The sequence below is a fragment of the Amphiura filiformis genome, chromosome 3 (assembly GCF_039555335.1).
Source record: "Amphiura filiformis chromosome 3, Afil_fr2py, whole genome shotgun sequence".
Taxonomy (NCBI): Eukaryota; Metazoa; Echinodermata; class Ophiuroidea; order Amphilepidida; family Amphiuridae; genus Amphiura; species Amphiura filiformis.
In genome coordinates, this window is record NC_092630.1 from 23,745,841 (window position 1) to 23,763,455 (window position 17,615).

Genomic DNA, 17,615 nt, shown 5'->3' on the forward strand with positions numbered 1-17,615 from the left:
TGAATTGCGATCGCGTAAAAGTGACAAGGTCGCCTACTACGCGTCGAACAGACAACCAATGGGTCAACCGACTTGTTGTCAAGTGCATTGATCAGCCAATCAGCGTGATTGCTTATTTTTTCTGTGTGTACGCTCGTAGACGCTTGGCGCACAGCTCGGACCACGGAAGTTTTAAGAAATTTACTTTAGTACTCTAGCATCGAATGCATAACTATCGTGTGCAAATTCGAAGCTAGAGTTCTCGAGTAAAGAAATACTTAATTTGATTAATGTGTGGGCCTGCTTATCTATAATTTTATTGCGTACATGCATGCGTTATTAATTTATTATGTGTTCCGCTATGAGCTTGGCCATGTCAGAATAAATACATGGACCATGCATGGTCGATCATAATACTCATTATCGTAAATCCATTCATGACTGATTCACTTGCACAGTCACAGAACGGTCTTGAGTCTTGAGTCTTGAGATGAATACTCCTACAACTTCAGAACAAGTCCTCAATGTTAGAATTTTGTAGAATTATACGGGTCATTATGCTGTAGGGGTATACTATAATAATTTATACTATCAAATAACAATAATATACATGATGTAGGTAAGCTTATATTTAAATTATAAACTCACAACCAGCTTGACCAGTCCTATTCAAGATCGACATTTGACAGCCGTGCTTGACAACTTTTCATAGGAACTTGCTTTTATTCTGGTGTCGATACCCTTGCCCTTAACTTCGGAAACGATCAGTAGGCCTAATATCTCAAATGGTTTTCATGATAACATTTCGTGCATTTCGTATCCCAGCCGTCATCTGACATGGTCATGGCCGTAATACAACTAAAATCACATCAACTTTGACATTTAACCTGGGCGTGTATTGACCCGGCTCATTTTTGCCGTACCGTGATATCGTATTTGAGCACCTGACCGTGTACCGTCATGAATATACACAGAGTAGGCGGAGTTTAGTAAGTAAACATAAACATTACCATGTGCTTATAAAGTTCGGCCCGGGTAAACAATTTAATAAAAATCTTACCGATGGCATCATGACATCAAGTCTTTTCCGTTTATTCGGTCGATCAGCGGGTTCAGCTGTAGCCGTAACTGGCATATCTCTGTTGATATCTGTCATGTCTGTATTGTGATCGTCATTTCTAGGCCCACTACGACGTCTCCGCTCATCCAGCTGCTCTTTGGTCTTGGTTAATGTCTTTAACAGCCGGTAGCACTTCATGCAAACGATTGTACTGTTATTAACAATTATTGCTGGATAAATGTTGATCATAGATCTGTCATGCCTATTTGAAAGAATTCTTCTCTTTTTCTTGGGGGCCGACTGCCCACAATGACAACACACCTCCATGATTAATTTACCGTGACGAATTTAGCAAGTAGCACTGCGCACGCGTAATTGTACCTACTTATTATTCATATTACCAAATATGGCCATCTACTTAATTATTCATGAGACTGGACTGCTCCTGTTTTCGAACGTTGTTTGCTCCAGTCCTCAATACAGCACAGTGGAGCGGCCGTGCGTGAGTATTAGAGGACTGGAGGATCGAGTCTACAGCACAGTGGAGCGGCCGTGCGTGAGTATTAGAGGACTGGAGGATCGAGTCTAGCATGGTGCGGCTCCAAGCGGCATGTGAAGGAAGTACATGTAGGTTCACGGGAGAAGTGCGAAAAATGTCACGATATTCCACTGAATGTAGAGTTTCTCCCATTCTTTTCAGTCGTGATACTGATGCACGTCTTTTTAACGTTTTTGTGTCATGCCATTGTTGTTTGAATAGTTACTTGCTGACTGGTATTTGGGTACCGGTAAGCTTAAATAATAAATTTTTTATATAAAATTAAAAATAAAATATTCATCATTTCATGTATTTATCATCTAGGTCAGTTGTAGTAACTACAAATTTCGAACGTTTGAGGATTTGTGATAAGCAAAAAACAATGTTGGAATTTAGTTTGCAGTTAGTACTTCAGTTCTTTTATTTGGCAACGACAATAATGTTGGGGTGTTAAATGTACTTTTGAAGTTTGTATTTTTAATGTATAGATGAGGTGACCTCAATGTTTATCAACAAAGACAAGGGACTGGTATATCGAAACGCTTGATCGAACTGCACACAGCCACTGCACTGTTCAACAGGGCGATGTGGCGTTAAAAAAAAAGCATGGTTGTATAACGCGCATTCCGCAGACTCGGCTACGCGCAGTGCTTTTGCACGCGTTCGCACTCACGTAGGCTCAATTCATTTTTCGGGCGGGTTGATGTATTTATATTTGGTAGTACTATTTTCCAATATATTTTTTAGTGATAATTTTGCTATAAAAACAGCAAAAATCATGTGTTTTTTCTTCTCGTGTATGAAATACATCAACTTGCACTGATGTTGATGCGTCTAATGCATTCCCCCCTTCGGGGCTCTTGCATTAGACGCATCAACATCGGGCACATGCATTGTTTTGTCTAATTTATCTCCCAACAAGTAATACGCGTTCATTAACCTATAAATGAATACCAGTATCAAAGGGTGCTTTGTTCAAACATCAATGAATGAATCTGGAAATATGTATAGTTGAGAAGGGAAAAAAAGTTGCATGTCCAGTCCATCCACTTGTGGCACTAAACATGCGAGCTTGGCTAGAAACCACAAGCCGATAAATGTTGGAAAGCTTGATAAATTGATGTGTAAAAAGCCAGGGGGCACTCACAAAAAATTGGTGATGGCCACATTGACCCCCATGTTTCAACTCCCGCTCACCCAATGACCCCTTTTTGTCTCGCCTGAACTTTGTTCAGGATGGGACTTAGTAATCACTATTTCTGTCTGTCCGTGTGTGTGGATGGATGTGTGTGTGGAGGGGTGTGTGTGTGGATGTATGTATGTATGTATGTGTGTCCGTCCGGAGCTGTATCTGGGGAACCGTAAGACTTACGGCAACGCTACTTGGTGGGAGGAAGGGTATCCAAGTTTGCTCCGTAACCGTATGTTTTCGGTGAAAAATATGCAAATTAACATAGCTAATTTGCATAATTTATGCGAAAATCAGCGCAAATTGATAGCGGAGTTTGTGGACAGACTATCTCAAGATCCGTCGGGCGCATGGTAACGAAACCTGGTGGCAGCTATGATACACATCTGCTGATCACCTGATTAGTTTTTCGGCGAAAAGTATGCGCATTTAGTTGTTAATTTGCATAATTTATGCGCAACGATTCTACAAATATGGTTGGAAATTTGAAGAAATCCGCCTTGTGGAGCTGTATCTGGGGGATTCGTAAGAACCCTAAGCCCTATGATGATGAAACGTGGTAGGGGGTAGTATGACCAGAGGATCTCAACCCGATTCGATTTTCAGCGCAAAATATGGTAATTAAGTACCTAATTTGCATAATTTATGCATAAAATGCAAAAACCTATTTTCTCAGAGACTAGGGGTCGTACGTTCTTCAAACTTGGTGGGTGGGTGCATCTTCACCCCAGACAGAACAAGTTTGTGTTGGTTAGTGCGTCAAGGTCACCCAAGGTCATCCAGGGTACGGTCCACATAATGTGGTAGGGGTAGTATGACCAGAGGATGCACACTAGTACCCCCCCCCCCATGTGGCCCCTCCCACACACTCAAAGTTGAGGGGGGGTCAAAATTTAATGAAATATTGTTTTTATATTGCGCATTACATATATCAATTTCGGTCGTGTAGGCCAAGTTATTAGGCCAAAAAAAGACTTTGAAGAATGTCTCTCATGTACAAAAGTATAGGAAACTGAATAATTAAAACCACCTTTTTAGGGTGAAGGAAGCATTTTTTCATAAAAATGTCTAAAACAGGTTCCCTAAGCCCTATGATGATGAAACGTGGTAGGGGTGGTATGACCAGAGGATCTCAACCCGATTCGATTTTCAGCGCAAAATATGGTAATTAAGTACCTAATTTGCATAATTTATGCATAAAATGCAAAAACCTATTTTCTCGGAGACTAGGGGTCGCACGTTCTTCTAACTTGGTGGGTGGGTGCATCTTCACCCCAGACAGAACAAGTTTGTATTGGTTAGTGCGTCAAGGTCACCCAAGGTCATCCAGGGGTCATCTGAGGTCAAATGACTAAAAACTGTCGTATGGGCACGAAACTTGGTGGGTACGGTCAACATAATGTGGTAGGGGGTAGTATGACTAGAGGATGCACACTAGTACCCCCCCCCCCCATGGGGCCCCTCCCACACACTCAAAGTTGAGGGGGGGGGGGGGTCAAAAATTTAATGAAATATTGTTTTTATATTGCGCATTACATATATCAATTTCGGTCGTGTAGGCCAAGTTATTAGGCCAAAAAAAGACTTTGAAGAATGTCTCTCATGTACAAAAGTATAGGAAACTGAATAATTAAAACCACCTTTTTAGGGTGAAGGAAGCATTTCTTCAAAAAAATGTCTAAAACAGGTTCCCTAAGCCCTATGATGATGAAACGTGGTAGGGGGTAGTATGACCAGAGGATCTCAACCCGATTCGATTTTCAGCGCAAAATATGGTAATTAAGTACCTAATTTGCATAACTTATGCATAAAATGCAAAAACCTATTTTCTCGGAGACTAGGGGTCGCACGTTCTTCAAACTTGGTGGTGGGTGCATTTTCACCCCAGACAGAACAAGTTTGTATTGGTTAGTGTGTCAAGGTCACCCAAGGTCATCCAGGGGTCATCTGAGGTCAAATGACTAAAAACTGTCAGATGGGCACGAAACTTGGTGGGTACGGTCAACATAATGTGGTAGGGGGTAGTATGACCAGAGGATGCACACTAGTACCCCCCCCCATGTGGCCCCTCCCACACACTCAAAGTTGAGAGGGGGGTCAAAAATTTAATGAAATATTTTTTTTTTTTTTTTTATTACATATATCAATTTCGGTCGTGTAGGCCAAGTTATTACGCCAAAAAAGACTTTAAAGAATGTCTCTCATGTACAAAAGTATAGGAAACTGAATAATTAAAACCACCTTTTTAGGGTGAAGGAAGCATTTTTCAAAAAATGTCTAAAACAGGTTTTATGTCCAAAATGGTCTCATTTGGGGTGCTACATCGACTCGCATGTTCTCATGATTATGTCGGGGTCATCCGAGGTCACCCAGGGTTCATCTAAGGTCAAATTACTAAAACTGTCGTATGGGCATGAAACTGGTGGGTACAATCAACATTTAGAGTCAAATGTTCGAAGATTATTTCGGGTCATCTGAGGTCACCAGGGGTCATCTGAGGTCAAATTACTAAAACTGTCGTATGGGCATGAAACTTGGTGGGTACAGTCAACATTTCGAGTACAATTTTCGGAAGGTTATTTCGGGTTCATCCGAGGTCACCGAAGGGTCATCTGAGGTCAAATTACTAAAACTGTCATATGGGCATGAAACTTGGTGGGTACAGTCAACATTTAGAGTCAAAGTTTCGGAAGGTAATTTTGGGGTCATCCAAGGTCACACAGGGGTCATCTGAGGTCACATTACTAAAAACTGTCATATGGGCATGAAACTTGGTGGGTACAGTCAACATTTAGAGTCAAAGTTTCGAAGGTAATTTAGGGTCATCCAAGGTCACCCATGGGTCATCTGAGGTCAAATTACTAAAACTGTCGTGTGGGCCAGCCGAGACCCACCAAAATTTAGGGATCAAAGGTCAAATTCAATATTGGTCCAAGCAAGCTCAAATTGAACAGGCAAATCGCCATGGGTTGTTGCAGGTTCATTTACTTCTACCAAAAGTAATCGTAAAAGCAGGCGATCGCGAAAGCAGGCGAGACTCGTGGTTCGAGAACCGCCTTGTTTTGTTTTCCTGTTGCCAAAAGACCCCCTTTTCAAAAAATTTTGGGAAATTTCTGATAATCTCTCACTGAATGACCCTGTTTTTTCATTATTTTTCTTCAAATTTTTAAAAAAATTCAAAAATTTTGTATATCACTATCAACTTATATATTTTGACCCAAATTGTTCCCAGTCTTATACAAAGACCCCCTTTTTTGGGCCTTCTCACTGAAATATTTTTTGGTGCCTAGGCTCTCACTAAAAGACCCCTAGTTTTGAACTGCTATCTGCACAACCCCGTCTCTTCCTAAGTCAAGTGCCCCCCCCCTGGTGCCCCCCCCCCCGTAAAAGGATGTGACACACAATTCCCGGCTACCTCTGTCTGCTATTATAAAGCATGAACTGTTAAGTGTGTTACAGGTTTCTTTTTCTCAAATACATATTATTTTTCCTTCACTCTGTGTCTTCTTAGGTATACATATAAAGTAGAAAGTCAGTATATTTACTGATATGGATAAAACAGATGAGTTCGCTGACTTACGTACAAAACTACAAAGTGAAATTGCTTCCAAACAATCTCTGAGTGAAGAATTAACAGAAGCCAAGTCTAATCTGGTCAAAACAGAAAGGTAGGTACACTTTGACAGGTGTATACATAAACACAATACAAAAAGAAAGTCCGCACCAAGGCCTAAAAAAATTGTTTGATTGGCGTAACCCAATCGACCCTAAAAATAGGCCAGACCCTAGACTTTAAAAAGTTCCAAAGCCTTTATCATTCACGATTTACAGCATAAAATGTGTGTAAAAAAAATTACCGACCGACACCGTATATTTTTTATGTTACACCAATCAAACAATTTTGTAGGCCTTATGTAACTCATCCCACACCAAAACCTGATCTTGTTATGATAATTTCATTGATTGATAAGGTTGTGTGCAGAATCTTGTTTAATATAGCTTCAATTTGATACCAAATGTGTTAACAAACACTCTAAAACAGTCAAAATTGCTAAGCGTGGTCAAGCTTGCTTGCCCGCGATGGAACCCTGTCGACTATCCCAAGTGCCCGGTGTATTTAATTGTTAATTTAAACTGCAAGGATTGTTACAATGCTTTACTGATGAATACTAAGGCTTGATGTGATCAATAGGACCTAGCGTTTTTTTGGGCTATGTCAATGGTCACGCTCTGCAATTCACCTCTACAGGTCTGCGTGCTCCTTTTAAAATTTATTTGCAACTTTTACAAATGCACCAAATTTCATACTGGTGTCATTCTCTAGCAGTCAATTCAGAGTGTTTGGTATCACATTTGACATCAATTTGGAGCTAACAAGATTATGCACACGACCTTATCAATAAAATTGTCATATCAAGACCAAGTTTTGGTGTAGGATGGGTTACATAAGTACAGACTTGTCACTTGTGGTGTTGTGTTTATGTATGATGGGACTTAATGATCAGCACTCAGCAGCAAAGTCCAATCTGGTCAGAACAGAAATTTAAATAGATGTACCTTGGCCAATGATATCATCAGTTGCAAAATAGTATGACTGGTCTGATCTTTTTCTACAAATCTATTCTGTGATGCTTGAAAAGTTGTTTTATATCATCAAATGTTTACACTTGCAGCTGCCCCCAGCCTGAGATAAATCCAGCCCAGATGCACTCCCCGGGATGCACTCGGCAATATTAGATTTGTTATTTTCTGTATGGTTGTGGCAATAGCATGCACTGCACACTACATGTGCAAACTTTGTAAGTCTCAAGTGTATAGACATCAATTGTCATTCCATTTTGAGCCTTTGCCAAAATGTCTGAGGAAACACTATTTTGATTACTCATCCGATCTGTGTAATATCTTTGATTTGAACACAAATTTATTTACATGTACAGCCAACTGACATCAGCTCAAGATCAGAATAAGAAGTTACGAACTCAAGTGGATGTTTTGAGTGCCCGAGTACAAGAATTGGAGAAGAGGTTGGCGAAATCAACTCATAGTGAGTAGACAGAGTATAGCGTTTAAAAGAATATTTGCAGTTTACTATGTGAAAAAAAAGTAAAGGAGACGAACCTTTGTTCACAGGCTTTCTTCACTCACAAGTAAAGATGTGTGTTCATTACAGAGATGTCAACAAGTCATTTTTTGCAAGTCAAGTCCAAGTCACAAGTCCTTTTGTCCAAGTCCCAAGTAAGTCAAGTCATTTTGAAAAAGTTGGAAGTCGAGTCAAGTCACAAGTCATCAAATCACAAGTCAAGTCGCAAGTAAGTCACAACTTGTCACAATTCACTACAAGTCTATTCACCAGTTTTGTGTTTGCTGGGACATAACAGGACTCGGAGTTTTCAACCCGACATACTTTTACTTCCCACGCCGAGCCTGTGTCGCTGATTGAGGGCACTATTTATTTATGTATTTCAAGTTCAGGTTATGCCGGACACGAGGCCCGCCAGCGGATAATTCATTAATGTAATTGTAGGCCTATTTAATTAATATTCATAAATTCTATCCATAAATTCTATCCATAAATTTCAATTTACAGGAAAGTAACCTCAGACTTGCTTTGGTAACAAGTCATTTTTTTCAAGTCCAAGTCCAAGTCATTTTGTCTAAGTCACAAGTAAGTCAAGTCATTTTGCAAAAGTTGCAAGTCAAGTCACAAGTCCCAAAAATAGTGACTTGAGTCAGACTCGAGTCCAAGTCACACGACTCAAGTCTACATCTCTGGTGTTCAATACAAGAGTCCCAAGGCTCATTGTAATGTGTTTTCCCCCATGTGCATAATTTTTCTGGAGAGGGGGGAAATAGAGAAATCTTTCGTTTGAGCCTTTTATTTGTCATAACTCAATATTGCAATTCACATAAATATGGCCTGAAGGCTCCAACTGGCCTTAAAACACCAAAATACTCCTCCCTTAATACTCAAAAGGCTAGGCATCCTGATCTACTAGAGACATTTACACAATCATAATATTATATATCAAGGGATTAGAGCCTATAAGTGCATTTTTGGCCAAAAAATGAGATTTTGGTATCAAAATAATCCTTACAACACTGGGTTCCTTATGATTGTATAGCCCACAGAGGAGAAAGAAAACAGAGAGCGTACCACCAGTCAAAGTGTCAGCATCACCCGATAATGAGGGCCGATTGTTCCATGAAATGTGAAAGGCGAGACTGCTATGCAATTACCGCATATTTTCACAGTCTATCACATAATCGCCAAAGCACGCAACGCTCTATCGCGTATACGCGAAGGTACGCAGCGGCTGTCGCGCTCGAACAATTGAACAATCGGCCCTCATGAATATGCGAGAACTTACATCATACAATACACAGGGACTTTGACTGGTGGTACGCTCTCTGTTTTCTTTCTCCTCTGTGGTATAGCCATAATCCAGATATTGCCACAGACACTGTTATGAGCGAAAAGTGCAACACTAATGCATGACATATGTGAGAGCCAGAAGGCCCGAAGTACAAAAATGCCTGTATCATTACATGTCGTTTTTGTACTTAGGGCCTTTTGGCTCTGACCCCTTGATATAAAGTTGCCTGCCAGGAAGCTTTAGAGTACAGGTACCAAAAGCTTTCTTCAATACAAAAATACCTAAATCTCTACCCATGATAGGTGACCTATTTAGTTACCATCTTCACTGTTTAATATTTGATGTATGGTACTTTTCATATCTACAGATACAACAACCTGAGAGGTACATGAAAACCAGATGAGTTGCTATTTCACTCCAGCTCTGCCTTGATATACACACATATTCACCAGGAGTGATGGCTTTCTCACAAAGAATATGCACAAGACTACTTAATGTAGGTAGCCAAGAGCATGTAAAGTGTTGCTGGGGTCATATAGATTCCACTTACAACAGACATTTACACGTCCGCAAAATGTTGGCAGTAAGACACTTTAGGACACTCGGACATTTGGGACAAAGACATAAATTGCAGTCTAACTTGAGTTTTCCAACAGCCAGGGGAGTAAGATCACTTGTAGGAACAACATCAGGTTTGACCAGTCGTTCCTGGCAGATATCTGTTTGCAGATATAGCTCAGTTGCCACGGAAACTAACCAGCTACAGGATTGGATCGAAAAGCAAAGAGAAAACATTTACGAGATTCCTATGAAAATTGAAACTGCGGATATAGAGTACATGAGAATGATGAGCAACAGCGAGAAAAAGAAGTATTTACGTAAGCTTTATGTGAAGGAACAGGGCCAGGTGTTGGGTGATGGTGGGAAGCTTAAATCGGACAAAAGTAAATTTAAAAGCAGTGACTTCGTTCGCAATAAATCCACTAGTTTTATATTGCGCACCCGTAGAGAAACAGTACAGCACTACGACATGTGGCGTGTAGCCGCCGCCATGAAATTCGGGCTTGAAATCGCCATCGATTTTATGCACGACCAAAGTTTGACTAAAACGTACATGTCGTCGTTGGTTAAGCAAATAATGCACTTGAACGCAACCAATATGTCTGCCAAAGAACCATTTCATCTTCATTGCGTAAACTTTAACGAGAGTGGACTATTTTTTGAAGAAATGAATCACATGCGCTTGTCCATGGATAGTCTCATGGTTGATGTTACCAGTAAAGGGTTGCTAGATATGTTTCCTCGTGAGAAGATCATGTATATATGTCCAGATTCTAACAATCGTATCACCTACTACAACCCAAACATGGTATACGTCATCCCGGCGCTGTGTTGCGAACCGTCCGCTGATAGAGGTGCGATACTAGCGCAAGCAAAGAAACTCAACATAGCACACGCACGACCCATGGTTTTAGGAGCATTTCCGAATGTAAACGGATTAGTTAATACTCTAATGTCGTTGAAAGTGGCAAGAGATTCTGGTAAAACAGTCATCAAGCCTAATTTACACGTGCAACGAGAAGCGAGAAACCGTGATCAGACGTTTAGTTTCAGTCGTGCGAAACCTGTAAAAAGTAGAGGCAAAAAGAAATATTGATGGAGTCAATACTATGCTGCCTTATCGACTGCTCAATGCCAGAAGTGGGTAAGTGCAGTAGCTGCCTTTTGAACATTTGGCAATTTACACACAGTATATTGTACTCATCTACACTTGGCACCTACATAATAATAGTACATATGGCAGCTATTGCACTTACCCACTTCTGGTACTGAGCAGTTGTTATGATTAAAGATGCTACTATTTGAGCTTTGTGTCAAAATGCTGGCATTATGCATTAAGCAGCTGTTTCAAGCCTTTGATTGTTGACCATGGTAATCTTTAAAAAGTCCCTAGTACACAAATTTTGTTGTTCCCAAAACAAAATAAAATATTGTCCCATGTGTGGGGAAAAGGTCTTTAAACTTTACATGGGGTCAAATGTCAAACTTCATAAAATTGTGTCAAAAACATTACTGATGTATTTCTCTGGTCATAAGGATTCAGAAAATGTATAGTTTTACCTGTCAAAGTTTGAAATTTGACCCCATGTAAGTTTAATGACCTTCCCCCCCACCCATGGGACAATATTTTGTTTTGAGAACAACAAAATTTGTGTACTAGGAACTTAAAGGATTACGAAGAAATAGGATAGAAAAATACATCATTCAGATGCATGCAAAGCCACCTGGGAAGGGTTTGTTTATGATGATTTTGTAATTTAATTTCAATAAAAATGGTCACTGAAGATGGTGTATCATTAAAAAATTGGTGTGATTTGTTTGTGTGTTTGTTTTCGCATAGATGTAAATTGTTCTTACACGGCCATCAGGTTTGGGGATCGAGCTACGAACTGATAGCATACATAAATAATATTCTTTTCCTTTCATGTATGTTGCCAGTTCTATCCATTATGTCAGAAACGCGTGCAAGGGACCGAATTCGGGGGCACTCAACTTAAATTTTGGTATGGGTGTGCGAACTTTGGGAACTAAGAACTGATTTTCGGGCAAAATAGGGGCTTGAAGAACTGAAATTAGGGCCAAATTATAGGCTGTTGAGCTAAAAATTTCTAAATTATTTCCAAAGAATTTGAGGCTCAAAGAACTGGAGCAGATCCAAATGTGGGGCTTAAGGAACTGCCGGAGAGCCTGAAAAAGGGACCCTTGACCGCTGCTCATACCCGTACCACCTTAACATGTGAGTGCCCCCTCCCCCGGGATTAATTGCTTATTTTGCGCTAGGTCAGAAGGAGGGTAATGTAAAGATGATGATGGTGACGATGATGACAAGGAGAATGACATGGATACAGACAAGATGGGAATGCTTACAAGGTGATGGTAATTATACATGATGGTGATGGTGATATCAAATTTTAATTTTGAACTTACCCCTTGATAAATTTGTGACTATTTTTGCATTTTTCTCAAAAAAATAATAACACACTGGTAACAAAAGTTATGTAGGACTAGATTAATTAGTATAGGGGCAAGGAATCCAGTTACTACACTGGAATTTCAGTGACTCAATAGACAAGCGGTACGTTATTTATGATAAGAAAAGAGGTACATGTACTACTAGAATGTACCTCATTTCTTAACATATATAATGAACAACTTGTCTTGAATCACTGAAATTCAGTGAAGTAATTGGATTCATTGCCCCTATAATATACATAACTTTTGTTACTAGTGTGTAGTTATTTTCGAGAAAAATGCAAAATTAGTCACAAAATTTATCATGGGGTGCAGTGCCACCTTAAAGAACTGTAAAAGAACCAAAAAATGTTCTTTAGCCAAGAAGTTTGAGCCAAGAAGTTTGAAGAACCTTTAAGGAACCATTCAGAGAGAACCCTAAGTAGAACAGAAAAAAGGTTCTTTAGCCAAGAAAATGATTTTGGTTAACACTCCTTATCACTTTTCTTTAACTTTGTTATGAGTCCCTGAATTGATGAATTAGAGAGTTCCTAGGCCTATTTGAATCTTTAAGGTTCTTTATAGAACTTAAACATTGCTTAGGGTGCTGCATACTCGTATACGGGACAAAAAAGGTTCTAAATTGCAGCTTTTTTTTCTAAGAGTGCATGTATAATCCTGCAGTTTTCAGATGTGAATGGTGGCTTTTTTTAAAGCTTACAAACACACAAACATCAAAACATTGATGAGCGAGCAAGTGAGGTGGGTATGGGTGAGTGAATGGGTGGGTTTGCTGGAATGAAAGGGCTGTTACATTTTCTGGGCTGCAGACAAAAACTTTTTCGTGTCTAAAATTTTTTTCTGGCCTTTATCAGAACCATTTTTAGTTTTTTGTAGAGCTAATAATTCTACATCAAGCTTTTCTACTTGGAACCTTTTTTAGAGAGTGCAAGAGTGAGATGAGAGAATGAGGCAAATAAAACTTTTTGTCCCCATTTGCCACTATTTTCGTCCAAATTTTAAAATTTTCTTCTCATTTTTATAAAACTGTTTACTTTTTGCCGTCCCTATTTTACCCTAGCCATTTTATCCCTGAAAAATTCGGATGGGGTTAGGGGGAAATTTACCCCCTGCCCAACTCCACCCTTGACACCACTGAGTGAGTCGGAGGGGAGTGAGTGGGTGAGTGAGAGAAAGCAAACAAGGAACAAAATAATAATGAAATAATGACTGACTGTTTGATGACTGACTGACTATGAATAAATTAATGAATGAATACATGAGTGAATGAATGAATGAATGAATTAACGAACGAATGAATGCAACACCAAAAACAAAATAAAACGAATCCTGGGATATATCTTTCCCGATTAGAGCGCTATCTACCGTAGATAGCAGCCCCATCACTTCCCTGGCCAAATGTAATTTTATCTTGCAAACAACAAATTTATGGTATCTAAGTTTAAATGTTTTAATCTCATGCAATTATACACTCATCTTTTTTGGGGGATGGGGGTTGGGTGGGGTCTGGAGGGGGGTTTCACGCTTGTCACTATTTTCCGGAACTATGTGTGTCACATGAATGCCTGAGTTAATGACGAAAATAAAAGTTAACTTTTACTTTTTTCATTGAAACCGAAAATACATCAGCTGTGTCTAAATCCCCAAAGTATCAAAAGTTGCACGTAACTGGCTAAAAAGTTAGGTTGTCAATGATAATGAGTTAATTTAATTGTTGAGTATAGGTTTAGTAAGTGCATTTGATTTGAATGAGGCTAATTTGGGCTAATTTGTATAATTCACAGAGATGTAGACTTGAGTCGTGTGACTTGGACTTGAGTCTGACTCAAGTCACTATTTTTGGGACTTGTGACTTGACTTGCAACTTTTGCAAAATGACTTGACTTACTTGTGACTTAGACAAAATGACTTGGACTTGGACTTGGACTTGACAAAAATGACTTGTCACCAACGCAAGTCTGAGGTTGGGAAAGGGAAAACATATATTCATATTTTTTTTCTACAAATATGAAACACAAAACTTGGCAAAAACAAATTGAGTTGAATTTTAAAACTTCTTCTTGAACCACCAATGTGACCATTGTATATACAATTATAATAAGCTTCACTATAGTGATTAGTGCAATAGACTTCGTTAGTAGGCCTACTGTACTCCGAAACTCAATTTGATTTTCGCCATATTGAATACCCATCAACAAATCACACCATGACCAACTGGTGAATAGACTTGTAGTGACTTGTGTGACTTACTTGTGACTTGACTTGTGATTTGATGACTTGTGACTTGACTTGACTTGCAACTTTTTCAAAATGACTTGACTTACTTGGGACTTGGACTTGACTTGCAAAAAATGACTTGTTGACATCTCTGATAATTCACGCTATGATGATTTTTCTGAATTGAATCCCTATACTCATTTATTTTTGATCCCAAACTATTCGTTTTGATGAGATGATATAATGTTCATTTTGATGATATTCTCACTTTGAACTGACAATCTTATCAAAATGAATAGTTTGAACTATTTAAATTGAAAAGACCTCAAACCTCAGAGAAGACAAACTATTCATATTTCATTTTTTTGGGCATTTTTGATATGAACCTATGACAAGAACTTTTTTTTTTTAAATGACAAGGCAATCTTTAATATCAAATTTGATGACTTTTTTGACATTTTGATGAGAAAATCCGATTCATTCACAAGTTCATGGTGAAATTCAGGGCTGGTGAAATAATTTCAAAGTGTCTAGCGCCACAGCTTGTTGGAAAACTTGATTCCTTCCACTGCTGGATAGATCGCTTCCGGTTCGAAAATATCAACAAAAATAATTAGCCTCATCACACGGCGAAGTTACTATTGCAATGTACAGAAACAAATTACATAGTCTTGGACTTCGCCTTTGCTGATGTGGTCTATTAAACCAATTATGGCGACAGCCCACTTCGGAAGTGCCGTGTACACTGAGATTGGAGCTCCAGAAAATGTCTTGTAATTCACTCAATTTTGGGATATATTTGTGATCTAAGTGAAGTCTGAGAGAAACTTAACATGTCGGATTCCGAGGACGGATCAGAAACGGTGGATGAGCTGCGGGTGGAGATACAGCGGTTAAAGGATGAGTTGGCTCTTGCGAGCCGGGAGAAAATTCAGGCAGCGGAATATGGGCTGGTCGTTCTTGAAGAAAAACAGGCACTGAAAGCTCAATATGAGGATTTGGAATTACTCTTTGAAACGGCAAAGCATGAATTGCAACTTGCTAAAGAGGTAATGTTCTTCTAATTCAATTTGATCTAATAGAACTTTGTGTTTATAAAGGGTAAATTTTGTCATCAAATGACAAATAAATCAAATGAAATTTCATATTCATGCCATCGCCAGATGCATGATGAAATTGATGGCTAGCATGGCTAGTAGTACAAAAATGTACATGAACATGATGAAAAGAATTGGAACCATACAATTATTTCAATGAATAAGTACCAACTAGGTGGTCCTCAATATTAATTGTGGCTATTTGATTTAAGGCGCAACCCAAACTGACATGACAAACGCAATGTTTGTTAGCTAAGCCTGAGAGAGGCGCGTATTAATTGCATGCATACTTGTACTTAACTTGTGATACATGTACAAGTTCAACAGTACGTGGATATAGTGCATGCACATGATGTATACCCGGTACCAAAAAATACATGTCATGTACATGATGTCATGAATGTCATTGATTGTCAAGTTGTAGAATGTAGTTTTACTTATCATGCTTATTAAATATAAATAAAGTCCCTTCTAGAAACGCTTTCGTAAATTCACACATTGACATGTACGTTCAGTCAAGAATTATGCAACATATTTGTAAATATACACACCATTCTTTATTACACATTGTAATATCAGGTATCATTTTTTGCGCCAATTGTAAGCCGAACAAACTTTATTGTAGCGGGGCTAGCAGGGATTTACAATACGCTGGGATATAATTTTAGGATTTACATGTAAGTTGCATCCATGTTACAAAGTGATAAATCCTGGTAGAGCAGGCCATTCAAGTCCCGGCCCCAACTTCGGGCAACCACTGAAAAAAAATCACAAAACATGCACGACTTGTCGGACTAGAGAACCTGGATTCCCTGGTAAATCAAAAGACTTTTAAAGGACCTCAGTTTGTTTTGTGAGGGCACCCAATCCCATTTTCAAGGCAGTTCGGCTAGGACACCAATGCAAGTTCACATACTGGATCAGGGGCACCAAGATAAAGGCACCTGGGGTACCTTGAAAAGCGAATTTGCTTGGAAGTTGCCTTGCATTTTTTAGTTTACAAGTATTACTAATGTACATAATACCCGGACATAATATGCATTGGTATCTTCTTAAATGGCATTTCAGTGTGTGAGATGTCAAAAATGCCCCCCCCCCTAAAAAAAGAAGAAAAAAAACAGGAAAAGAAAAGTATGTTGTGATGTAAATCATTGCAATCTAGAGAGTGGTGTCAGACAGCAAAGTATGTTATCACAATTGAAATGATAACAAGGTGTGAATGAGCTCATTATTGATTGAATCACATTGACTCTCAATTGACATTCAATGGTCCTCTGCTCTTAGTGTCACTGTGTGGTTATTTTTATGCACTAATCAAGTACATTTTTCCACCCCTATCCCAGGCAAATGATGGTGCTTGTAATTTGCTAATTTACAGATGTCCTGATAATGATAGGCCTATACAGGGGACGACCATTACATAGTCCGATGAATAGGAACGAATCACGAAAGTCCAGTGACCGCGCCGCCTGAGTGGCCTTTCGCGGTCAATCTTTCTTGACTACCATTACATGCCCCACTACAGGTTGATTTCTATTAGGGCCAGGGGTAGCGTTAACCCCGATCGGGGGTGAATGACCCCCTAAATTTAAAAAATATTAACTTTTCACCCTCCATATATTGGAAATGTGCAAGCTCGCTGTTGTCAAGTAGAATTTACATTGTTGACAGTCTATGACAATCCTCAAATTGCATGATCCGACTTCGATAAGTTGTCAACAATGCACTGCAGTACATCAATATAAAAGTCAAAATATTAAGAGACCAATTCATGTGTCGATTATTTACACCAAAATATGGTACGCATTTAGGCATCAGAATATTAGAATTTTTAATGGAAAGATTTTCATGGTAAATATTATGGTGATGTTAAGCATATCTTAAGCTTTTCACTAAATTTTCTATTGATTAAGTTTTGTTAACAATAGGCCTAAGTCCATGCTTGTTGACAATCGGGAAACTGGTTTTACTGAAAATATTATCCACAACAGCCGTGTCCACAACAGCCCTAGTTTCAACCAAATTGCTAATGCTCCAAATTTGCAGGGTCAGGAAATGACACAATTATTATGAAATGCTACACGCCCTCACCTCTGGGGCACACCAACCAGTAAAATCCCTGTTTAAG

At 39.1% G+C, this 17,615-nt stretch overlaps 2 protein-coding genes across 2 annotated transcripts in view; both read left to right on the forward strand.

The window, feature by feature from the left end:
• Nucleotides 1-1,633: 1,633 nt before the first annotated feature.
• Nucleotides 1,634-11,114, forward strand: LOC140148250 (tRNA methyltransferase 10 homolog C-like). The gene is made up of 4 exons (XM_072170143.1): nucleotides 1,634-1,821; nucleotides 6,278-6,434; nucleotides 7,704-7,810; nucleotides 9,508-11,114. Exon 4 carries the CDS (start codon nucleotides 9,598-9,600, stop codon nucleotides 10,795-10,797), a length of 1,200 nt encoding a protein of 399 aa, XP_072026244.1. The 5' UTR covers nucleotides 1,634-1,821; nucleotides 6,278-6,434; nucleotides 7,704-7,810; nucleotides 9,508-9,597; the 3' UTR covers nucleotides 10,798-11,114.
• Nucleotides 11,115-15,026: 3,912 nt separating this feature from the next.
• LOC140148251 (protein bicaudal D homolog 2-like) overlaps nucleotides 15,027-17,615 on the forward strand; it is a 63,494-nt gene continuing 60,905 nt past the window's right edge. Inside the window, 1 exon segment of the mRNA XM_072170144.1 lies at nucleotides 15,027-15,439. Within this exon segment, the coding sequence (XP_072026245.1) occupies nucleotides 15,224-15,439 (216 nt within the window). The 5' untranslated portion in view covers nucleotides 15,027-15,223.

Coding starts and splice junctions, on each gene's coding strand:
- LOC140148250 (XM_072170143.1), top strand. CDS start 9,598: ATGGCTTTCTCACAAAGAATATGCACAAGACTACTTAATGTAGGTAGC.